This window comes from Styela clava, chromosome 11 (genome assembly GCF_964204865.1).
Source record: "Styela clava chromosome 11, kaStyClav1.hap1.2, whole genome shotgun sequence".
NCBI lineage: Eukaryota > Metazoa > Chordata > Ascidiacea > Stolidobranchia > Styelidae > Styela > Styela clava.
The window spans coordinates 13,948,956-13,974,941 of NC_135260.1; the positions used below are offsets into that span (position 1 = coordinate 13,948,956).

The 25,986-nt window shown below is 33.9% G+C and overlaps 2 protein-coding genes and 1 long non-coding RNA gene across 3 annotated transcripts; 1 reads left to right on the top strand and 2 right to left on the bottom strand.

Moving 5' to 3' along the window:
* Positions 1-666: 666 nt before the first annotated feature.
* Positions 667-2,219, bottom strand: LOC144429656 (uncharacterized). Its single transcript, XR_013478955.1, has 2 exons — positions 1,782-2,219; positions 667-899 (listed from the first exon to the last, which is right to left on the bottom strand). It is a non-coding gene; the product is annotated as an uncharacterized LOC144429656 (long non-coding RNA).
* Positions 2,220-3,904: 1,685 nt separating this feature from the next.
* LOC120348028 (carbohydrate sulfotransferase 1-like) lies at positions 3,905-7,847 on the bottom strand. The gene is made up of 4 exons (XM_039418139.2): positions 6,948-7,847; positions 5,757-5,868; positions 5,329-5,449; positions 3,905-4,787 (listed from the first exon to the last, which is right to left on the bottom strand). The coding sequence occupies exons 1-4, from the start codon at positions 7,786-7,788 to the stop codon at positions 4,563-4,565; spliced, it is 1,299 nt and encodes a 432-aa protein (XP_039274073.2). The 5' UTR covers positions 7,789-7,847; the 3' UTR covers positions 3,905-4,562.
* Positions 7,848-15,303: 7,456 nt separating this feature from the next.
* On the top strand, positions 15,304-24,618 carry LOC120347294 (dnaJ homolog subfamily B member 12-like). The gene is made up of 8 exons (XM_039417208.2): positions 15,304-15,495; positions 16,049-16,235; positions 16,843-16,988; positions 17,264-17,446; positions 18,020-18,108; positions 18,864-18,970; positions 19,325-19,491; positions 21,881-24,618. The coding sequence occupies exons 1-8, from the start codon at positions 15,363-15,365 to the stop codon at positions 21,994-21,996; spliced, it is 1,128 nt and encodes a 375-aa protein (XP_039273142.1). The 5' UTR covers positions 15,304-15,362; the 3' UTR covers positions 21,997-24,618.
* The last annotated feature ends 1,368 nt before the right edge of the window (positions 24,619-25,986 follow it).

Sequence of the window (25,986 nt, forward strand, 5' to 3'; positions counted from 1 at the left end):
CAGTTACCACACTCGTCCCAACAAGTAGCATAAGTGTAATTAAAGTGTAAGTATATGACATTCTACAAAAGGGACAAATATGGCAAAGTGGGACATAAACAAGTAGGGCACAATAATGTTCTTCCAAACCAGTAGACTCCTATTTCAAAGTGACTGCTAGTAATAAATCTTGATTACAACGGTGCCAACAAAACATCAAGAATATATAATGCATTTTTTAAATAAAAAGAATACCGTCATAAAAATTTGGCATCGTGTGCAAGAATGAGGAGGGGTGGCAACGCAACTACCGTGTTCCCCCGAAAATAAGACTTAGCCTGAATTTTAAAAATGATTTTAATATAAGCCTTCTCCTTAAAATAAGACCTAGTCAATAACGCGAATTATTTCAATTTTTTGACATAGTCGATAGCAAGAAATCTCTCCCACATGTTTAAAATGATTGATAATATGTTATTTTGAATAAAAACGTGTTATTTATAAGTAATCTGATATCGGTTATCATATTTTGTATATTTGAAAATTTCGTTATTCTCTACTTTGTAGTTTTGTTTTTAATAAATGAAAATATAAGACATCCCCCGAAAGAATGGATTTCCTGAGATGTTTTCATATATCTGATAATGAGTCACTTCTAATGAGTTCTTCCACGATATAAATACAATATTTTTAATTCAGTAATATTTAATATCAAAGTTAAGCATATCAGTGCGTGATTGTAACATTTTATAATTAAATTTTTCCATTGGTTCTTTGCAATATTCTTGAATGGTTTGAACTAGTTCATATGTTAATAATTTTCGCCATTTCCTTGCAACTTTGCCAGGATCGCGTACAGTCTGAAACGCGTCTCTTTCTCAGCTGAATATAATATTGTATTTCTCAAATCCGCCTTCGATCTGCAAAAGACAGACATTAAGTAGATTTGAAACTTTCAATTCTATCCAGCATTAACCATTACGAAAAATAAGCGCGTGCTTACGGCACCGGGAGAAAGCGGCACCACACAATATATCCGTGGACTAATTCCCAATGGTGCGTCAGTGTTTTTTAATGAAACCAATCGAATTTGTCAGACGACACAGACCTCAATATTAGCCTATTTGAAACAAATTTCTCAAGTTTCATCTACCTCTCCATCAATATTTGTAAGTATTAGCGTTGTTTTCAAAATTATCCTGCAAATTAATAGGAACTTGGCCATCAATTAGTAATGAATACTGAAACTTACTTATTCAATTTCAGATATCATAGAACACTAGTTTCATTATTATCAATTATACATAGGGCACCAAAATCTTAAGAGCCTGCGGCCTCCAAAAGGCGTGATCATGCCCTATGATTTAAATTATTTTGATAAATTCGTTAATTCCTAAAGCTTCTTTAGGTCTTGCAGATACTTTCGATGTGGCCTATAATTATAGTATAGTATTATAGTTAGTATATTTGTAATATGTTATTTTATTTATAATGCATTCGTCCAAAGGTAAGTATTCAGGCCAAATTTATACACCCCGAAAGGAGAGATGCACTGATGCATTTTGGCCTGTACCATTGCAGAAAAATGGACAATACTGACCCGATATCAATATTCTCACCAAGTGGCATGACAAATACATATCAACGATTCTAGACTTATTTGCCTTCTTAAAGTTTTTGTCTATACAGTGGCAGAGGAAGTTGCTGCAAATTTGACATATAGTTTATCGTGTCATGACAATAAAAAATACAGACATATACATAAATAAATACGTTGTATATACATTGTATTCATATCGTACCCTATTATTTTCCACCATTCTGAATACTTTTTCCGTTACATCTTCGATTAGTTCATCCATATTCACAGATGATTCTGCCAAGTTCTTCTTTACTTCAGAAGGTAAATTCTTTCCAATAAATCTGAATTAACATGTTTACACTGATAATTATTACAGCACTCTTAACAACGTGTTATTTTTATGTACATTTCTTATACGAGACATAAACACATTTTTGGATGTGGAATATTCATTTTCAGATTCTGAAAATTTGGTTTTAAAGTGATATTCGATAACGTTTGCTCCAGCAGATTGAAGTAATCGTCTGTGTCTTGTCATTTTCATGGGAAGTAAATGTAACTGCCTCAAACATTTTATCGCAATACGTTAACTATACTACTATACTGATTTAACAACATTGAGTATCATAATGCTATCTACTCAGGTATGCAAATTAGATTGTTTTACCTATAAATATTTTCAGCCTTCTGAATAGAATTTAATGCAAGAAATTCATATATATATATCTTATTCTTAAATATCGGTTGTCTCCCACAGCGCTTGCGCCATACAAATTTGAATGATGCTCTGAAACTTAAGATTACAATTAATTGCCCAATAGTATGTTAGGTAGACGCGATAGTAAGGTACGTTTATCATACCCGCCATCATCTTGCTGACATATTCGATATTCAGTTCGTTGACCCAAATCGGTGTCTGAAATGTTGTCCAAACGTGCTGCAAGTCTCGACGACATCGGATCTCTAATCAAGTGTATTACAAATACATTGTAGCCCATAGTTTTTAGGGTATGAATAAACTTCGTCCAGCACCTTCAAGGAACATATTCTTAATATCTTGAAAGCTCTGATATCGGATTCTCTACAAATTTGGCTGAGGTATTTTTCTTGTAACGGAAACCCGCAAAGTTTCGAATTTGCTTCAAAATTTTGCCCCCTCGTCATACCTCAGATATTATGAGCCAATCTAAAAAAAACATCGAGCGTGTAAAGGAAGCCTTTAAACATTTCTCCTACGCACAAAGCCAAGAGGAATTTGTGAACACGCTGCAACGAATTTCCGACGATAAAGCTTTTCGCAAGCGAGCCTGTTTCAGTGATGAGACAACTTTTCATTTCTCAGGAAAGTTAAACAAACAACGTAAGACCGGAAAACCCCCATGCGAATAGAAAACATCAGCGAAATAGTCAAAAAGTGAATGTTTGGTGTGGAATCGTGTGCAATCGAATAATTGGGCCAGTTTTCTTCAACAAGGCATCAGTCAGTGCAAATGTTTACCTTAACCTTCTGACCGAGTACGTGGCACCACAACTGATGACTTTACCCACCATCATATTTCAGCAAGATGGCGCACCACCACACCGGGGACTGCATGTTTGTGAGTTCTTCAATGAAACTTTTTCCGACCAATGGATTGGAAGGGGTGGGCCAATTACATGGCCATTACGTTCCACAGACATCACTATGTGCTTCACATCACTATGTGCTTCGTGCAACTAATGATGCCCATATAGGAGTGTATTAAATAGAGTAATGATATTTTTAATTAAGCGTTTAGAACTGTATTAAATTTGTCGATAAAAACTGATGAACATAAAACAACCCTCATTGGGATATCTCATCATTTCACTTTGTAATATTTTTTTCTAAATTGTGAAGAAACTTTATGGACACCCTGTACAGTTCTATTCCGTTTTGCATGAGTGGTTGATACTGATATCGTTGCAACAAAATCGCTTTAGTCATAAATAACGAGTATTTAGAATTGGGATTGGTCTCAGTTGGTCTTTTTTAACGTAATTCCGATTCCCACACGTCCCCTAGCAGCTCGTTTTTTCCTGAAATTTTGCTGATTTTGAAATTTGAGTTCTCAAGTTGACTTGAGATTGATTGGCACTGATAGAAATTGCTGAGTCAGTGCAAAACAATCACGTATAATGACGGTAAGCTGGCAACGGTAATTTTTTGGCTCAATATATTATAATGCATAAAATCCAATTTTTTACTTGGCCATTAATAGTGGATAGTACTTTGAAAACGGAAGAGTCGTAAGCCAAGGAATTAAGGCCTTTCTCCAAATAAGACACTGTGTATGTAAGCGGCCTACTAGAACAAGGCAAAAGTTATATGTGAATTATTGTATTCCATTAACAGTACTATAGTAAACAAGAGAGCTATGCTCAAATAAATAGACACGTTGCGCCACATAGTGGCAAATTTTGATGGCATCATAGCACACAAAAACAATAAATAAAAGTAATATGTAAGCGGCCTACTAGAACAAGGCAAAAGGTATATGAATTATTGTATTCCATAAACAGTATTATAGTAAACAAGAGAGCTATGCTCAAATATATGAACACGTTGCGCCACATAGTGGCAAATTTTGATGGCGTCATAGCACACGAAAAGCAATAAATAAAAGTAATAGCCTTCTAGCAAAAAATATAATCTTTATTCAATAAAAATTTCAAAGCAATTGGTCCTGTATTCGAGAAAACGACTTTATAATGATGACGAAAAATATTAACAAGAACAACAACAAAATATCGAAACGATCGTTATGTCCACTAAACGTGTCCAATAAAATATCATTTACAGTTACTAGTTACAGTTGTATATGTCTATATGCATAGACGGCATCGGGGACGACAGATAGATTGTTATTTTAGTCGAACTTTAAGCTCGAAGGTTTGACCATCACATCTCTGAATTTTACTAAATAAAATTGCCTTGTTCCAATTTAGAAACTGTATCACGACATGAAAGAATAGTTTTATTCTAATAATTTTTTATATCGAAGTCAAGCATTTCAGATCTTGAATGTAACATTTTGTAGTTGAATTTTTCCATTGGTTCTTTGCAATATTCTTGAATAGTTTGAAGCTGTTCAAATGTTAATACCTTCCGCCATTTTGTAGCGACTTTCCCCGGATCACGTACTGTCTCAAACGGATCTTTCACTTTGTCGAATATCTCATTGTATTTTTCAAAACCGCCTTCCAGCTGGATGGGATGAATATAAACATTGTATTTTATTAACATATAAATTCGACAACAACAAATTTGAGTACGACAAATTTTCACTTTTATTAGCTTTCCAAATATAATCAGTGTGATACATTTTCAGTATTTTAGTATATCGGTTCCACTCAATGGAAAGAATTTGGACGATACCGATGGAGCGATATTTATATCGTGATGTTATATTACTTATCATTACACTACTATTAATGACGTAATTGACACAGTTTTATAGTTGTCTTTCTCCAACACGGCAATTCGATAATTCATTTTTGATCATAGAGATAATAATACAATTTTAGGTATTCTTTCACATGAGACATGCGTCGTTCATTCATGTTATTGAGTTCCAAAGCGAGCGATAATTTTTGTATTCACAAATCAATGATGTTTTGTAACATAGGCAACAGCTAAAATAAATATTGCCAATCTGATCAATGTGGAATGACGTTGAATAAAAAAAACTATAGATCTCATACTTTATAAACCAATGATGAACTTTATTTTGTATCATATTCATCACCTTTTTATTTTCTACCATTCTGAATACTTTCTCTTTAACCTCTTCGATGAGTTTATCGAGAGTCAAAGCTGATTCTTTCAAATTCTTTTTTACTTCGGACGGTAGTGTTTTGCCGATAAATCTGAAAATATTGAACTAGCTGATTAAGTTGCATGTACTTTATTGGTAAAAAGTTCAATGTAGCTATTGCTCTTGTTAAGTAACAGTATATACGGAAGATATACAACCAAAAAGGTGTCATATTTACGATGTATTTTCAGTGTAAAAAATAAATACCATTTGCGTTGTAAACAATTTTTAGCAATGTTACTAATATTTACAGTGACTTCTATTCGAATAGCAAATTTTGAATTGGTAAAAAGTATATGTTTTATTTTATAATTGGTTATAAAAACATGGACGCAGTCCATGTAAGTAGCTTATTTTACCTATAAATATATTCCGCTTGCTCAATAGTATTTAATGCAAGGTCTTCATATCTTATTCTTAAATATCGGTTGTCTGTCACAGCGCTTGATCCAGGAGAAATCGAATGGTGCGCTGAAAAAACAAACAAAACCCTCACACTAAAATTATAAGAACAATGAAAATACGAAGATACATTACAATTTTTTCACAACGCATAGATATTTCATGGCTTGCTTTTATCCAACAGGCCAATATTCAGTGCAATGAACAATGTAGCAATGCAAAACGAATTTTACATATGACTGTTGGAAATGAGTGATCTCACGGGGATTTGACATGGTTTACGTGTGAAAAAAATGTGCTCGCACAAGTAAGTGTTGCCAAATAAGGAGGCCATGAAAACTGACTCTTCTAGCTTCACATAAAATAGGCAGGAAAACAGATTGAAAGATGATAAAAAAAATCAAATATCAGCAATGACATCCTCAAGGAGACTTATAGCTCTCGATAGATGGGTTTAAACGATGTGAAATAATATTTTAATCAACGGTTTCAATAGTGGCTCAGATTTGTGGAAGACATCGGGCTTCGAATAATACCGCGCTGGCTACTCGGAAATCTTCGGCCGGCCGTATGTGGCTCGCAGGCCACGGGTTAGAGTCTTAGACGACCCTGGTGTGAATTATATCAATATTTGATGCGGAGACAAGCTACCGCAGGCAATCAGTAGTTGTTTTCGTGAGCATAACGATACCTTGCAATGTGATACGTGGCCTACATGTTTTGGCGCGAAATTGCGCGTTCCGTAACATTTCTACTGGATAAGCTTGGATGGTCCTTGTACCGTTTTTTTACTGAAAGCACATTTTTGGCCAAGTCTTCCTGTTCATTCTTGAATTTTTATTTAATACAGGTTTTTAGCTCGGAATTTTTCGAAAAATAAAATAATAGAAAGGCAGCTTTTCAGATTGAAATAACTGAAATTCCTTCGCACTCTTATCACCCACTTTTCCTCTCCATCCCCTCCTGCTTTCCCACTTCCATTCTTCCGTCACCCTCCCACCCCAAAACTAATAAATGATCACCAATGGCTATATTGGGGGTAAATCGTGCAATCTTGTTCGCAAAAGGGGTAAATGATGCAAAAGAGGTTAAGAACCACTGGTTTAATAGTATATACTAGGAGTTAGTATTGGCAAACTTTATCATACCTGCTTCCATATTATCAACATATTCTATATTCATTTTGTATCGGTCACAAAGTTCTTTTGTTTGTTGACCTAAATCGTTGTCGGCAATTTCGTCCAGTTTAATTGCAAGTCTTGAAGACATTGTCGCCCTCGGATCTCGAACCAGATGTATTACAAATACATTGTAGCCTCTTGTTTCGAGGTAAGAATAAACTTCGTCTAGCATCCTCAAAGAACATATTCTTAATATTTTAAAAACTCTGATATCAGATTCTTCACAAATTTGACTGAGGTAGTTTTCTCGTAATGGAAACCCGCACGGTTCTGAATTATCGTTGATGTTTTGTCTCCGTGCCATTACTTTACATCTAGTAGCATATTTATTCACCAATGGTACGTGGTGACTAATAAAGCAGAGTGTATTATACAAACATCCTTGATCTTTATAACCGGTAATGGCGAAAGTTTTTTTGTATGTGTTTCTTATATTTCGAAAATTACACTCGACTAAATCTTTTAATAAAGTTTTTCTTTCTTCGTTCAAGTTTTTGCAACTTGTTGTAAATGGCAGCAACGGTTCATACAAGTAAAAAGCTTCCGTGTTATTGTTAAATATTTCTCCGAGGAAACTTGATCCAGATCGTTGGTTAGCGTATATGAAGACTATTGTTTCATTCTTTATATTGCCTTGCTGAAATCTTTTTCTGTTTGCTTTCCCTTCATTGTTATTCATCGCAGAACTTGACGTTTCTGCGGTGAATAATCCTGAGTTAATAAAAAGTACCACGATGAAAACTAATCCAACCAAACTCAGCAGTGATCTTGTCAACATGACAATTCTCATTTTCACAACAGGCAGCATATAAAAATAGTTGATGTTGACAGCTTCAAGATATCTGTACTGAACGATTTCATATAACGATCGGGAACGCTTGCGTATTGCCTCGGGCTAATTTTTGCTATCGGCATTCTAACTTTGTAAAACCTAACTAATTCTTATGTTACGCTCATGTTTTTGGTACAACTTTGGGTACTCCCGTAGTATGTGAACCAAGATGGCGGACACCGGAACGTAGTATGTGTACCAGGTTAGGGTTAGGCCATAATTTTATTCCAATAATCCTTATTTTACGAATTCGGGTACTTTCCAAGTGACACGTAGTATTTGTACCTGAAATTATGGCCTAACCCTAATCTGGTACACATACTACGTTCCGGTGTTTGCCATCTTCACATATTCTCAACACCAGAAAAGTTGTTATAGAAGATTTTTTGTTATTGAAACTGTTTGGAAGGAAAAAACATTTAAAGCTGGCATTGACATCTGGGTATATTTCCAAGTTTATATCGATGGTGCTTATAGAAAAAAAATTAACTTTCTCTTGTAACTCTCAAATGATACCACCCTACGTTTCAATAGTCCCGGTAATAATTAATCGGGTCACTAAATAGTCTGATCACCGCACTTTGTTTCTCAGTTGTGTAGGCTTTATGTATGCAAAAACACTCATATATACTCATTGCGCATCCTAATCATCACATTTAATATCTTGTTTGAAGCTTACTAAAGTATATATATATATTTCTAATTTAATGTCTTTGATACTTATAGAAAAATGTGAATGAACTTTCTCCCTCAACTATCAACTAATCCCACGCCACCTTTCAGTAGTACCTTTAATAATCTGGCCCCAAATATATACTCTAACTTTTAGGACTTTTATTCTAACTTCTCAGAAAGCAATATCCGAAATTGGTAAATGTACAAACATTTTTGAGAATTTTAAAAACAGTTCAAGTATGCTGTGTTTTTAAATTTGGAAAGGTTTTTTAACACTTTTATTCGTGATATACTTCTCCGTAAGTTCCATCGTTATGGAATACGCGGTTGTGCGAAAAAACTATTTATGGAGACAGAAATATATAGAAATTGGCCCCAACCATTCTGAGGTGTTATTATTGATACATGTATTGTCAAAGGCAGTTGACTATAGGACCTTGATTCTTCTTTTTATACACCAATGATGTCTCCAGTTTCTCTGGTCTCTTGATCAAAGTATTCGCTGATGACACAGGTCTTTTGACAACGCAGAATCTATGTTAACCCTGGATAGGGTTGCCACTTGCCAACCATGATAAACTTCTCCGTAAGTTCCATCGTTATGGAATACGCGTTTGTGCAAAAAAACTATTTATGGAGACAGCAATATGTAGAAATTGGCGGCCCCAACCGTTCTGAGGTGTTATTATTGATACATGAATTGTCAAAGGCGGTTGACTAGCAGTGCTCTCCAACCTTTTTTTTTTATCGTGGTATACCTTTTACAATTTTTCAAGAACTTTGTATAGCTTACAAATACCAATGTTTATTTAAGGCTTAAATAAACATTAAATTTTAAGCACATATTGTACTGCAATATCATCACGCAATCTAATAGGATAGTGTCCGCAAGTTATAAATTTGACTGACGACCTTAGCATCAACTCAGACACGTGACCGCATTATCTATATATAATTTGTGATGTAACAAAGTGCTCACGTCGGTTCTTTGCGTAAATGACATTTTATATTCCACGTGTTTCGTTTGCATTGTTGTCTCCAATTGAATATTTTATAATTTATTATATTAGAGTTTAGAATTCCTGACTTAGGCTGTACACTCTAAGAATACCCTTTATCAGTTGTATATCCAACTTATGATCCGGTATACACTAGGGCATATGTTCTCAAAGTGCTCCGTACGGAGCCCCAGGTCTCCGCGAGAGGAACCCAAGGGCTCCGCGAGCTATTCGATTACTTTTCAAAATACTGGCTAATTTTGTAATTGTTCAAAGAAGCAAGAACAGCTTTGATAAAATTTGACAATAATATAGCCTTGAAATATGGTAAAGATGCGGAATTAAAAATGACGTTATTTATGAGCTGGAGCGCAGTCAGGATTCTTGAAAGGGTTCAAAAATGAAATCGGAAATTTCCGCGCAACATCATTAGCAATTGAAAAAAAAAAACGGATAACGAGATTTCTGTTGCGTAAAATATTCATTACGTGACCGATGCGAGTATGTAAAGTGTCTTGTCGTGATAATTTAATTCTGCTCATCTTTACTCGCGTTTCATTCGAAATTACTATCAGGATTGCTAAAAGGAAAGAATACTATTTTAAAATAACATAAAATATTGATCTGTTCTTTCGCACTCGAGATTATTTTTAAGCAAGATAAGATCGCCGTTTGAAAAATCACAAGATCTGGGCAAAATACGAATGATTGAAATTTATTTTATTGCATGCGGCTCCGTTGGTAGTTTCAGAATGAAAAAGGTACACCGTGCGTACAATTGACTGTGTTACAATTACGCAGTTACTACGATGAATAACCAAAAAAAAACTAACAAAACATCAAATTTTGTGATTTACAATGCCTATAAAAGCGTTTTTAATCTGACGTGAGTCTGCTGAAACCAAACTTATAGTGTGATTTTCCATTTCAAGTTTTAATATTTTAGAATGCCGTATTTCAATCAAGAAATTTGAGCTGCGGATTTACCTCTTTAATAATTATTATTTTTAGCATTTCGTCGCAGATGACTATAATATGGTAACATGTTTTTTACATTGAACTTGGGTCTTATAACCAAGAGAGACATTTTCACCCGCAATATAGAGCTCACTTGAACTGAACTTGGGTGTACAATCATGTTCAACAAAAAAGTACGGTACCTGCCCAAAATAGGCTATGAAGTATTTATGTCAGCCCTCACCATCGGCTGCTCGGCAGTCAATCAGTGCAAAACACATTTTACAAAGAAACCAACTTGAAAGTTTCAACTTTAAAGAAATTTCTTGGCAATATCACAATGGTTAAGACTACAAGTCAGTGTCGACTATAGGCTACATTCACCATCACCGGTGGATGACGACACATCAGCTTTTATTTTGCGTTCCACCTCCCCAAAAATGTGGCCTTGGTCCCCTCGAAACACCGTTCTTGAATTCGCCTAGATAACGCTTTGTGTACGAAATACTTCTACACGAAAATTCGTCCCATTTTCTGAACTTTGGAAGTCAACCAAACAAGAGAGTACAAATATTTCACTATATTACATCATGTTAGATATCGAGGACCATTGAAGTTGTTGCTCCAGTTTCTTCAGAGGGATTTTTAAAAGTTTCTGCTGTAGGGTTACCTATGCTTTTGAAACCAAAACAGGTTACTTATAAGATTGTTTATGTTGAATTGCGTTATACTTGATAATAACTAGTTTTGCATTCAGTAAACCTTTCTTCCAGCTGTTTATTAGTTTTTCTGTTCAAAGTTCATTGCACTAACAGTTTTTTCAACATCAGCATTTAAATGAGGTTACAGGGTTAAGGTTTTGTGGCTGACTTCCTGCCATGCCAATAATGCTTTCAAGGATGGCTATGTTGTGTGACAGCTGAAAGAATGTATGGTTGGTCACGGAGAACAAAAACACGCCTTTTATACATTCAATATTGCAGATAGTCTCTGTTTCAGTGGTTTTTGGCATCTATGTTTTACATTGCTTTCTTCAGTTTGTGATAAAAATTCCTTAGATTTCATATTAGCTTTCGCTTTCTTTTTTCGTTCTAGATAATATCTACTCTAGAACGTTACAATAAATATCTAGATTTTATAGCTAACGTCTAGACTCCAAATTTCACACCTAAGATTCGTACAAAATATCTAGATCTAGCCATAAAACATCTAAAGTGGCAGCTCTGCAAAGTAGAGAAGGAAATGTATTCACTCCACTGAACCATTTATATATCTCTGTGATTCACTCGCACCTAATGGGTGGTCGGAGTCTCATATTACAGCAAAAAACAGAAATGCCCTAATCTAGGGTCTACACCAGGGTGGTCCAAGGTTGTCAGCCTCGCGGGCCACATTATTATTTTTGTATTGTTCGCGGGCCACAATAGTGCCTAAAATGGGTAAACAGAGAAATACAAAACAAACACCTTTATTGTCCAAACACTTCGATCATTATTTGTCATTTATCGAGCTAAAACGTGCGAAAACCATCAAAAACTCACTAGAACGTGCAAAAATCTTACTATATCTAAACTTAGTGTAAGATTTCAAACTTTTCATAACAAAGAAAATGCCGCTTCAGATTGTCACCGACACAACTTGCAGACATATTAAGCATGCATTATGGTAGGTATTCCATATCAAATCAAAAAATCTGTTTGAATTGGTCAGCTTTCTTTTCAAACTCATGTTTGAAAGTTACAAATAACTGATTGATTACCGAATTTTACAAAATTTGGGATACAGGAAGATAATTACTAAATTTTTGTAATACTGTTTAGGCGGGTTGCAAAATGATTTTGCAGGAATTATATTCAGTTTACATGCATAACAAACCTAGGCTAATAGATTCCTTATTTGATTTTTAGTTTCCTATGAAGCCTATTTTGTTAGCATATATTCCCGATCAAAAAATTGGAAAGCCAGATAACAATTTAGACTACCCAAGCACATAAATCAACTTCGCTAGTTGCTTCAGCTAGTCATAACACTACTCAATTCAGTGACATATAAAAAGTTTTTGGTTATTTTTATGACGAAACAACTCCAAATGCGATTTTTTGTTCACTTTCGCGCAAATGCGTCGCAGAGAGAGAGAAAGAGAGAGAGAATTTTATTGTTTCGTCAAACCAGAAAACACATACAATACATATATATGATAGCAAAATGAAAAAAAATAGGTTTCGGTAGATGACAGGGTGGTAACGATACGACCATTAACAGTCATCTGAGTCGGTTACCACCCAAAGCAAGCACATGAATAAATAAATTAATAACACAGGTTCTGTAATATTACACTCTCAGGATATACATATGGAAAAAAACCTAAATACACTATTTAACAAAAAATGATATCTAATTAGAGATGAAAAAAATTTCTAATCGAGATTAGGAAGTTATTTAAATAAATTTTAAATAGAGAAGAGCAAAAAATAAGAATTCCATACCAAATTTATTATTATTTATTATATTAATTTACACTTTCAATCTGTTCTGAATCTTCTTTTGTGCTTACACATGATAAAATATGAGGGATAAGATCACAGGGAAATTGAAGGTTCTATGAGTGACAATAATGTGTTGTGTGAAGAACCATAGATTGAGATATGAATTATAGGCATAACAGTAATACAATTTTATATTTTCAATTCATTGGGATGAAGAAAAAAAGCAGGATGCATATGGAACTTCTGCGAGATTTACACATTACTACGCAGAACAGGTATTAAGATGGGAAACAATCAGATTGGCATTGCAACCCTTCACAAATAATTTAGAAATAGACAAATATGACTATGAGTTGAAATAGATATGTGATATTAAATAAATTTTGACAAGGCTGGGTCAAATTTAATCACGATAGCCCAAAATATATTTCGTCTTGTAGTGATTTATTGCATACACGAGGTTTAAACTATTAGAGATTCTGAACACCTAGCAAATTTGTCTATATCACTATTGCACATTAATTAAAAGAATATTGATCACATTAAATTCATTACATTACAGGCCACAGATAATGACGCGGCGGGCCACATGTAGCCCGCGGGCCTGGGTTTGGACCACCCTGGTCTGCATGCGGAGAAATATAAAAAATTGTAATGTGACATAAACCGGGACACAAATTAGAATCAGTTCCGTCCTACAAATTTATAGGACAACTAATAGACAAGCGCTTACGTTGGGATGTCCAATGATGCCAATGATATTCGCAAATAACTTTCTTATTCTATAGGTTTATTGAATAACTTGCAATAAATTCCAAAATAATCTTGCTATTCGCATCTTTATGGCCCCGCGAACACGGATTTAAACAAACAGGGAACGACTTGTTGGAATTGATGACGGAATGTGCGTTTGCTTGGTAACTACAAAACCTCGATTTAATCTTATTTGTTCCTCAAAACAGGCACACCGACCGCATTAACATTTGCAGAATAAATTAGTTTAAAGCGAACTTTATGTTTTTACAAATCTGCCGCAAAACTTTTTTGCTCAATGCGCCGCAAGCAAAAAAGTTTGAGTACCACTGACCTAAAATTATTTTTCCCTCATTTCACTTTTTCACAATCATATACTTCTGTTAATAATTTAGATAATTGGCGCAAATAAAGCAGAGTTGTTATTGATTTAATTAAAATTTCCAAATAAGAAAGATATGTTCTTTATCAAGATATCCGTGATGAAAGCACAGAGGATAATGCTGATCCTCTGCGATGAAAGCATGAGTCAAAATTTTCTGAGTGGCTCTCCAACTGGTAATGCCAGCAGTGCGGTATCACTTTTAGGTACAACGAGACACTTTTGTTTGTGTCTCGTTGATTTTTTTTAACAATGGTTTCTTTGCTCAGCTATTGTATAAAAGGATTATGATTTTAAGCTAAAATTGAGTTTTTTGCTCGGCAGTCCTATAGTGGGCCACCGGTATGTTAGTCGTTGTCGGCCACTTTTCTCTGGGGCTCCGCATGCGTTACCTAAAATTTGATGATATAATTCTAAATTGCGTCATCAGGTGGATTTTTGTGCTGATCAATGATCGCCTGCTATGATGCTGATCAAAGTGACTACTTTGATGCTGACGGTCAGCGGTACTGGTGGTGTTGTAGCTGTAGTTTACTGGTTGGAGTAAGCTAGTTCAGTAATGGACCCGGAGACATCGACGCAGTACCGATAATGACTACGCCTGGGAACTTTATTTTGTCTTCCGTGTCAACAAAAACGGAAAAAAGTAGTCCTATGGTAGGCACCCTACCTACGTGGTAGTGGTACCGTACCGTAGCGGTACCGGTAGCTACTGTATAAGTATCAGTTTATTCCGACTCCATAATCAGCAATCGTTTGCCAGTAGGTATTAATTAATGATGTTCTGATTAAACAAACTTCATAAAATTTGGTAAGTATAAAGTTAAATGAATTTTATAAGTGTCCATAGACAATACCGGTATCATTAATTTGCAACGTATAAGTTTAGCGTAATTTTTAGAAGCTCCAGTTGTTGGGAGATTCATGCGCTGATGAAATAGTTCAAATATCAAGACATCGTGGTATATTTTATCTATGTTATGTCAGAATTTCATGAAATTCCAAGCTACTGTAGGCAATCTGTAGTCTTTTTTATCAGCGATATTCCCACATGGCGAAATGGTACCGGTAGGCTACCTGGCAGACGTGATGCGTACAATTTTTAGCGTGAAAAAGCTTTTGTTTTGTAACATCCCTAGTTTGAATATAATTTGTCATCAACAATATTATCTTAAGATGTGTGGATTCTTGCTGGAAAAATCAACATAAATACACTTTTTATTAATTTTTAATATTGTAGTCTATATTTGACATTGTTAATTGTAATATACTGTAACGACTGTAAAGTGGGATTTACCCATGGATGGAAATAAAGATGATGCTTTGAAATGCATCAGAATTGCTACCAATGCTCTGCGCAATGGAAATGAAGGAAAGGCCATTAAGTTTCTAAAGAAATCCATTCAGTTATTTCCAACAAAGGAAGCAAATGGTAGGTTCCTTTTGCATGTCTACACAGTGGCACAATTTTCCGATTCCAAGATTTCTTGACATTTGGTTCAATAAACCAAACACTCTTCCTTTTTGTCTGGCACGATGGCAGATGCGTTAAATCATGCCATGCTTGTCTCGATTTGAATCTAAATTAATCGTGGTCGTTACATGATCAAAATTGTGTTTTTTTGGTAAAAGCTCGTGAATGCTACAATAAAATATTTTTTGTTTGGTCAGATTTATTTTTTCAAGGAATTCGATGATGACGGTTTTAGATTGCGCTTCCTTTTATTTTACTGCACAGTGCCGAATTGCTTATAATTTGTCGATATGGTGACCAGGCTGTCTCGAAAAGAGGGGTTTGCACGCACTGTTGTAAATGATGTCTTTTAAAGTGGGAGATATTCTCGGAGTCGGAGAACTGTGCTGTACTGATATACAATGCCATTGAAAGCATTTCAACCTAAGAACAATCTCTGGGAGTTTTTTACATAGTGTTATTCCTGGACCCTGATTGCAATTTTCTTTAATCAAAATTCTGGTTTGTACAGAAATATTAAAGAAACTCACAGAGCAAAGGACAACAAACGGTCATCCTAAGACCAATGGATCGGCTCATGGATATGGAACCTTTAATCAAGAACAGAAAAATACTAAACCAACAAAAGAAAACACTGAAAGTGAAAATGCGAATTTAGAAAACGATTACACACCTGAGCAATATGATGCAGTCAAAAGGTAAAATTGAATTATTAGTATAAAATATAAATAAATGAAAAAACAATGCTGAACACAATTTGAGGGACATACGGTACTTTTGACTCGAAAGACTTTTTTTATATGATTGATTTAACTACCATTGCGTTGTAAGTTTTGTGGCAGGATCTGGTTTTGATATCAGTATTGGGGAAGCTCAAGTTTGAACTCGATTCAGGTCATGTTTATCAAAGCCTCAGGGTGGGTCGATTTGTCTAAAGCAGGGGTGTGCAACCTTTATCACAGGAGGGCCAGATACAAGGTATTGGGTGAAGCCTTGGGCCGCACCTAGAAACTCTACCTACGAAAAGCTCCGAAGACAAAAAAAATTCAATTTACGAAAATTTTTCTCGTAAAAATATTTTCTACATATATAAGGCCGATAACTTAAAAAACGCCTGTAGTGATATTTGTTTATTTTAGATTAATTTAATGCAGTGCTCGAAGAAGGGATGTACATTTCCAATATTGCGACCTTCGATTATCGTTTTTCATGGTTCTAATGAACTGAACTAACTGTCAGTGAAGCTTAGCTCAGTGATTGACATAATGCGAGCCTAGTTATTATTGTGATATCTTTATTTCTAAGAGTGAAGAAGAGTAAGGATTACTACTCTATCCTCGGTGTTGAGAAAGAAGCTTCAAGTTCAGATTTAAAAAAGGCTTACAGAAAACTTGCACTTCAGTTGCATCCAGATAAGAATAAAGCTCCTGGAGCTACTGATGCTTTTAAAGGTTTTTGTTTTCAAGTTATTTATAGCATTAATTGTCTTTACTATTATATTGTAAAACTACTAAACATTCTAGCGTTATATTATTGATCATCTTTTTTATAGTGTAATGTAAAATGGTAATTGTAAAATGGTAAATAAAAGCCTAGCGTCATTGCAGCTGAAATATAATATTAAGATAATATAACTTGAAATTTTAATTTAATTTCATTAATTATACATAACATAAAACATTGGTAATACTCCCCGTAACTGTATTGATACCTATTATGATACTAGCTGTTGGAAGGGCATTCGGAGTCCTGAGCGATTCAGAAAAGAGACGAGAATATGACTTGTATGGACCTGAAGAAGAGAATACTCCAAGAACTCGCCAGAGATATTCTCACAGAAGACATCATTATGATGATGTTGATCCTGATGAAATATTTAACATGTTTTTTGGAGGTGGATTTCCTTCAGGTATGTTCAATCTATAGATGAATTTAAAAGAAATCAAGTAAATATTCGTTATAATGAATAGCTTTGGATTGTTTTAATGGACTGTGTAAACCTTTACCCAATAGTATATTAATTTTATATTTTGCCTCTGTCCTATTTACAATAGCATAAATAATCTTCATGCAGTAAATAAATTCTTCAGTTTTTCAACTCTTGTTTGTCAGTATTTAACAGAGCATTGCTCCTGCTTTCATTTTTGATTGACAAAATGTTTGACTCTGACTCAAAGTTGAAGAAAGCTTTTAACTCCAAGTTCATTTTCAAACTCTAAGAATACCAGCTTGACCAGAAAAACTTCGCATATAAAAGCCTTTTTCAATTGTCTGCAGAGAATGCTATTCAACTTGGTTTCTATCTTTTGTATTAAATTCCACTAATTGAAAGCTGAATTTCAGAATTATCATTTTTTGTTTTTACTTTTGATCTCTGAATAGTAGTCTCTATATTTTTTGGCATTCAATTAATAGTCAGCAGACATTTTGTTCCTGTATATCTACATTTCTGGTGTATTTATAAGTTTTTTTTAACATTTAGGAAATGTTAGGGTTTTTCGAAGAGGAAATACATTTTATTCATATGGTAATAGGGGACAACGAGATCATGACGAACAAATGCAAGGGAACGTAAGTTTTCATCTTTTCATATGTGAAATTCACATCAAAATTATATTTAATCTGAAGAAAACATGCTTTTTATTTGTGCTTCAGCAAATGAGACATTATCTGGAATGGAATTGTCTAGTTCTTCTACTTGTAAATTATAATTTAATTTAAACTGTGAACGTGGACCATATAGGAGCCATCTTGTCAATTAATAGGACTTTCCTGCATAATTTTCCAATATAGCTCTTTCATGTTTTGGTTCCCAACTCTCCAGAAAATGGGTCTCCTATATAAGTAGTCACACATAGGATGGGATTTAGATATTTATTCCAGGAGAGAGGAAAGGCCATAAGACAGCTTAATCATATGGCATGCCACAGCCTCTCGTCCGATTACCAGTCTATTATGAACGACGTCTATCAAACGCATGGACTTGATGATGGAGGAAGCCGTGACCGACCAGTGGTTACCTGAATCACCCTGCGACGATGAGGAGTCCAGCAATCCTCTCGCACATAACTATTCCTGCATGGGATTCGAACCGACGCAGGGTAAGCAGAGGTGTGGTGGCGAGTGTATTCCTAACGCTTAGCACAATGCCCCACACAGTCGAGTTATTGATGGAACCATGGGTTAAGGACGAGGCTATATGACTCATCATGGTGATGATTATGGCCGCAATTTGACATTTCCAAACATATTATCAGAGGGGATTAGACCAACATGTAAACCACGATTCTATCTTACATTTCTTCATAAATCTATTATTTTTCTAGAATGTCGCTGCTTGGTTACAGTTCATGCCTGTACTCGTTCTACTACTTCTTACTTTATTCAGCAATGTTCTTATTAGGGAAAACCCTTACAGTTTATATCCACATGGGTAAGATATTTTGAATAGAATGTTTGGTGAATCATTTTTCTCATTTTATAATTTTATTTGGAGTCAAATTTTTTGATTTCCATCCAACAAATAAACCTATTTTAAAAATATTTTGAACTGTTGCTAACATATTTTTACATATAGTTGGTCACACTTTATTACGCAATCTTGAAAGGTGTATTCTTGAACCCTTGTGATAGACTGGCTTTTCTAAAATATTTAATTTATTCTTTTTCATGCAATGATTGATACAATTTGAAGTCTTAATAAATATATTGAATCTGATCTTGTACTAATTGCAGACTTTTCATATCTTGTATCTGAATTACTCTTCATGTTTTTTTTGTATTACAGTGACTATGCATATACAAAAACAACAACTAATCTCAAAGTTAATTATTACGTCAAACATAATTTTAATCAAGAATATAAAGGTGCCGATTTACGGCGATTAGAACGGAATATAGAACAAGAATATGTTGATTATTTGAGAGGAAACTGTTATCAAGAAAGAGTTAAAAGTAAGTAATTTTAAGTTTGCTTTCATTCTTACAAAATATATGAGAGTGAAATAGCATTGATGGCCTGAATGTCAAAAACGAATTGAATATTCAAATGCTTACAAAATTGGTTGTGATCAATAGGCTATTTTATATTCGAATGATTCGGAATATATATCAGAATTTGTCAGCTCAGTGTTTTGACATCTGATTGCCAGGCAATTATAGACTTAAAACATTAAAATCAAATATTGTACGTTGAAAGTTGTTAATAAATTCAGATTTTCATGGATTTACATGATTTGTTTGAAATTACCCGCTGAACATGGCAAATATATTATATATTAAATATTCAAAATCTCATTATCTCAATGTTTAATATCTCAGAATAAAGTCAGCTATTATCATTGCCTCGCGTCATTCAGAGTTTACCAATGTGCAATCCCACAGCCAATATTCTTAAAAGAAAAAAAAAATTATTTCAGTATAAACCAAAAGCTAAGTGTGACATTTTGTATCCAATGATTATGTTGGCAACTTAGTATCATACAGATATTTTTGAAGCGAAGGAAAAAAAGCGGTGTATAAAAAATAACATTTTTTCATATATTGATACCCCATCCCCCAAATGAATTCAGCGATCTTTGATATAAAAATTTGAAACCTTCAATTGAAATATATGAAACCGTGAAAATTTCATATATTCGGGCATCAGTTCGAATATTATTTTTTTAATCCCAGATTGTAGATAAATTAGCTGGAAAGCAGTTAGCAATTATATCCTAGATTTTTTCATTCATATCGTAAATTGTAACCAGCCCTGATAAATATGTATCACTTTATCTTATAATAAGATTAAGGTCAATGACACATTTATATCTTCAAATTGCTGGTGATAATTACAGCACAGTTTAACATTCAAGCTATTGATAAACTTAATCCTATTAGATCCTCTTATTCTTGATTGATTCAAGAGTATTGCTTTGCACCAACACAAATATATTTCTGTAATGTTTCATCTGACCAAGGTCAGCGTTCTTCAGACGTGCAGTTTAATTATATATATATCTGAGAAAGTCTGACCTTGGTCGAATGAAACATTACAGAAATATATTTGTGTTGGCTTGAAGCAACGCTCTTGAAACACTCGGAATAGTTACCTACACTTTTCACTATGCACCATCCTCATAGGTTGCAATATATTCATATGGATCCACTGTTGCAAAATCATACAAGAAGGATAGGCAGTTAATCCTGCAAAAACCGAATTGATATTTTTTTTTTATGTTGTCGAAATGATTTAGTGATGACAAGTTATAACACCAATCGCTCTGTACCGAGCAGCTGCTGAATCTCTGAATTGCAGTAACTTCACTTTATTTATTCTATAGTCATTTTTATGAGATTGACGTTAGCATTCAATTGAGATTAATTATTATTTCCAGTCTAGAGTCTCCACACAGTGATTTCTGAAGAGTTTTAGATAATCTTTCTTGAAAATTTGAGATCAGACTGACATATAATCAATGGCTACATTCAGTTTATAGCACTGATTAAATTAGAAACCGGTTGGAACCTCAGAGTCAGATTGGCAAAATTGACTACATAATAATTAACAATTCCGAAAAGTGAATTCAGTGATGCAAAATACATATCCGGTCTCTGCATCTATATTTATGTACCTAGTTATTTAAATAGTTATAGTTGGATAAACAATTTTTTAGATATGCTTTCCAGTGTCAATTCAAATAAAGTAAATTTTAGTCTGACCATTATGTGTCTAAATTCTTATAAGGACAAATTACCAAATTGTTCTTTGGGTTTCAAATGCTTACAATGACAAATTTCCAGATGAAAATATTCTGAATTATCCCTAAACCCCAAAATTTAATATATTAAGATTTAAGTACCATAAATTTGATTCGATTCAAATATTTGATGCATTATGAGGCATGAGCATCCCTGCTCTGAGCAATTGATAATTCTTAACTTAAGAAATTGTGCACTTTAAAACCCAAATTATTCAAAGAAAGAGCAATGTTTGCATTTTTTCTGAATCATGAAATGGTAACATTGATTCAGAATATATCGGGGAAATTTACATCTAGTATTAGTACAGGCATATTCGATATTACCATTTTTAAATCACTTATGATAGTTATCTTCACTCTTGCTACAGCATTCTTGTGTATAAGTTGTAAACGAATCCACCGACACAAAAGCATAGAATAGGGAGAAGTACGGTAGTCCAATCAATCCAACCCAATCAATAACACAAGTTACCATTTTCAAAATTGAATTTGTTTAAATCAGGAAGATAATTTTTTTTAAAAATGTGTGTGTTTGTGTAATTTTTTTTATATTTAATTTTTTTTTTTCATTAATCAGTGATATCGTTTTTTTTTTACAGAGGAAAATTTGAGAAGAAAAGGAATATATTTTTCAAATGCGGACTACATCAAAAAAGCAGACAGTATGGCAACTCCAAGTTGTGATCGTTTAGAAGAGCTTTACGGCTCATCATAGAATCAAGTCTTTTACTGTTTACATCAAAGAGATTAGCCTGATGACTAACTGACACAAGCTCCCACTGAGGCTCATGTTTCTCAATTGCACTTACATGATGGTACATTGAAATCTCTTTTACTTTTGGAACTGGAAATAGACAGACATGTCATTATCGTGAATTTTGAAGGGATGAATTCTGCCGGACAAAGTATTGTAGGTGGTAGGAATTTGAAAAAGTTGTGCAATGCTGCTGTGAAAAATCATTTTGAACAATGTTAATGCCATGCATTTTTAGAGCCGCATATAGTCATTGGATAGATGTCTTTAACTTCTCTACAACAAATTTATTTTTCTTCTTTACCTCATGCAAAAAACTGAATTGTTTTCTCAATTTGATGTTGAGAATTTTATTATGACACATGGCAATGAGGACTTTTAGTAAGTCATGCTTAGTAAATTTATACTCTGGTTTTTGACAATATCGTCTTTTTCCGTCCAACAGTATTTTTCATATCTCGTGTGGCCTTTGTAAAAAAATTGAATGGCGATTCTCAATGGTGTACCTGTTACTGTGAGAAAGAATAAAATGAGTTGTTGTAGGCCGCGTTTTTCAGTTACTAAGCCTTTAAACCAAAGCTGTCCAAATTTACACACACATTAAATAATTTTTGCTCATAGTACATCCACATACGCTTGTTCAGAAATGAAGAAAACTCACTTTAAAGTCAATTCATACACAACCCATGAAATCACCAAATTTTGTCATTTAGCTGACTGTATACTGGTAATTTTGAGACCGGTAAATGTTAAACAAGAGGATTTTATATGAATTAAGAGATTACGAGCTATGTTTTGATGTACGAATTTAGATAATTCTGTACTGTATTATATATTTCCATGAAAAGTTTTGGGGTAAACTGATATATAAGGGTTCAGTAATCCAGGTGGTGAAAGATTTGTTGTATGGCAGTTGTTTCTCATGTTTATCTAATGCAGTTTGCTCAAATAGGGTCATTTTTTGAATCAAGTGCTACCAATTTCTTTATTATTATTTTAAAAATAAAGAAATATCTCTTCAAACGCGACACTACTTAAAAAATAAAGTTAGAAACTGCAGTATATCTTAATTGTTGGCTTAGTACAGACTTTTGTGTAAAACTGCGTGAAGGGTATATTTGTTTTCATTGAAAGTTGTTTACTTTATTCACACAAAAGATTGAATTTAATATTGTTGTTAGAATCTTGTTCATAGAAATTTATTGGGTATTTTGTGGCTGAGCTGCATATAATTTTGTATGTAAAGTTTTCCCACACATTTCGACATTGATCAATGTATGGGTTTGGTCTAGTTTGTGTTCTGTTCTCAACTGAAAAAAATTTCTGAGGATATACTTTTTATTTCTCACATGTTATCTGGTGAGTTGTGTACCAGTTTCAATTCAATTGCGTTAGCTTGATTTAATTGTTCTATTTTACTTTTTGAAATGATCAATTTATAGATTTCGTTCACACGATTAACTTACCACTCTATCAGCTCATTATCTCAAAATTTCCCAATAATAGTTGATTATTATTATCAACTATTTAGTACCATAGTTTGTTTTGACTTTTTACTTTTTTGCCTTGTGATATATTCCGAGTGTTTTTAACTTAATTTCTTTTTTGTGCTGTCGAATTTTGAATGAAATCGTAATTGCATGCCACGTTTCAAGCCTTTATCTTAGGAAATCTCAATATTTTACTAAAAAACTATCCTGTACAGATGGTTGAAATATTGATATTTTCTCAAACTGTATGTTATAACATCTAACCTTGCAACTTTAACTTTTGTGGCGTAAAAGTTCGATTGCAACCATTTTCAATATGCATCTCATAACTTAATTAAAGAAATAACAAAGTAGTTAAAAATTTCCATCAACATGAAAATGAAAGGTAATTTTATTTCAATATGTTCAAAAATATTTAGTTTCAGTTATCCATGAGAAAAAGATGTATTAATATATTGCCACATAAGCTTACACATGAGATTTTCAGGCTATTTCTGAAAATTTACAAACACCACATACTGTTGCAAAATAGTTTGTAGGCAAAAAATGGTCATATTTAAAGCAGTTGTTGTTGTGTAGAAGCCCATAGGCCCCCATTTGAGTCATAGGTCATCATTCGAGTTGTCACTGGTGGTTAATTGATGACGAGTCTAAGTTGCTTCATTTGAAGACTCGAGTCACTTTGAGTGTTTAATAAATTTAGGACTCTAGTCGAGTAAATGACTCGACTCGACAGAGACTTGAATTAATGCCAAGATTTTTTTTTGTGACGAACTGACCCTTTTTTGAACATTAAAACTGTTGATGTCCAACTGCTATGGATCTTACTTTTAGAAATCTATTATGACATATAGGTTTTTCTCCCATTTCTCTATTCAGCTTTTTTTTATTCATTTGCATCGTCGATTGATATAACTATTTATTATTCTGTTTTGAGAATGTGTTACTATGTCTTTGGTTGTTATTGTTAATTAATCCATTTGTATTTATCCGCAATGTTGTCTGTTAGGTCCCAATTTTTAGTGGTTAATGGTTATCATATTTATTAATTGCTCTTGAATTCTGCATCATAATATAAAAAGTCGTTGAAATATTTTTCTTGTGTGTTGAACCGAAACCCATCTTAAGTGGAGATAAATGCAGGGATGAGTTTACTTGTGGAGCCACATTCAAGTGGATGCTGAAATAAGTAACATCTGAAATTTCTCAAGAATTCTTCTTTGTTTAATAGGCAATGAGTTGTTTGATAAGTCCTTAAAAATCGCCAAGGTTTCTGTCTCGGCATACAACACGACCTTAGTGTACATCATCTCGGTCTTCTGCTAGTCTCATATGTTCTGCATATATATTAGAGTAAGTTGCCGGAACTATTTGATTGCTTTTGCATTTGAATTACACCCGAGCAAGGCTCATAGTTACACCGACAATACTAAGGATAGGACATTCATATTTTACCCGGGAAAGACAATAAGAATGCTTAATCGTGTGGCGTACAACGGTCTCTCGACCTGTTATTGGTTCATGTTGGATATAGAATGAGATTAGTTAAGCAGTCATTTGTTTCGAATGCACAGACATGGAAATCTTGGATTCAATGATAAACTCTTTATTTGGTAATAGGAACATTTCATTGACAAGGCCTCACAGTGTGGAAAAAATTGGGATTGAAAAAACAAAAAACTTCTAAAAGATTTATTTACGCTTTAGGGAATCATTACACTTTTCGGAATAAGCATGATGAATTTTGTTGACAGTTCATTGTTTTTTATATTCGGGAATATTATATTTCAATACAAATAAGATTGTAAATGAATCGTTTTTCTACAATCGTTGAATATCTCTGGTAGTTGCTTGACGGTATTTTACTCATTCCCAAATAATTATCCAAAATAATACAATTTTAAAATTAAGCACAAAATATGTATTAATCATGATAAAACAAGACCTGTGTTGGTTTCTGAAGAACAATATACGCTATTTTTCGAAGAAGATTTCGATATGCCCGTTTTTGTAGGTGGGTGCTTGTTTTTATTTCTTTGTCATGACATAACGCATACCAAAAACTGGGCACTGCATATACGTTTCACGGAAAAAGAAATCTGTACAAAGGTGGTGAATCAGAAGTTGAGGCTTCAAAGATTATTTTTTTCTGCTGGCTTAATACCTGACAAGTCTATACTTTTCGATGTACGTCAAGGTCCAGAAAGTGATGACGAAATAATCGCCGTCGTACCGTGTATTTTGTGTCAACCGTCGGTTTGTTTGCCTCCTCCCGTCACAATACAACTACATATTTGGTGCCATACAAATTAGGATGACCTCCTTGTATATATATTACGTGCAATGATATTTCTACTGTAGGCATGAATTTAGTTTTTAGTAGCGTAGCGTAATCATACAAGAAATGACAATATTGATATTGAATAAACTAGATCTATGTGGTGCTGTATTTTCATCCGCA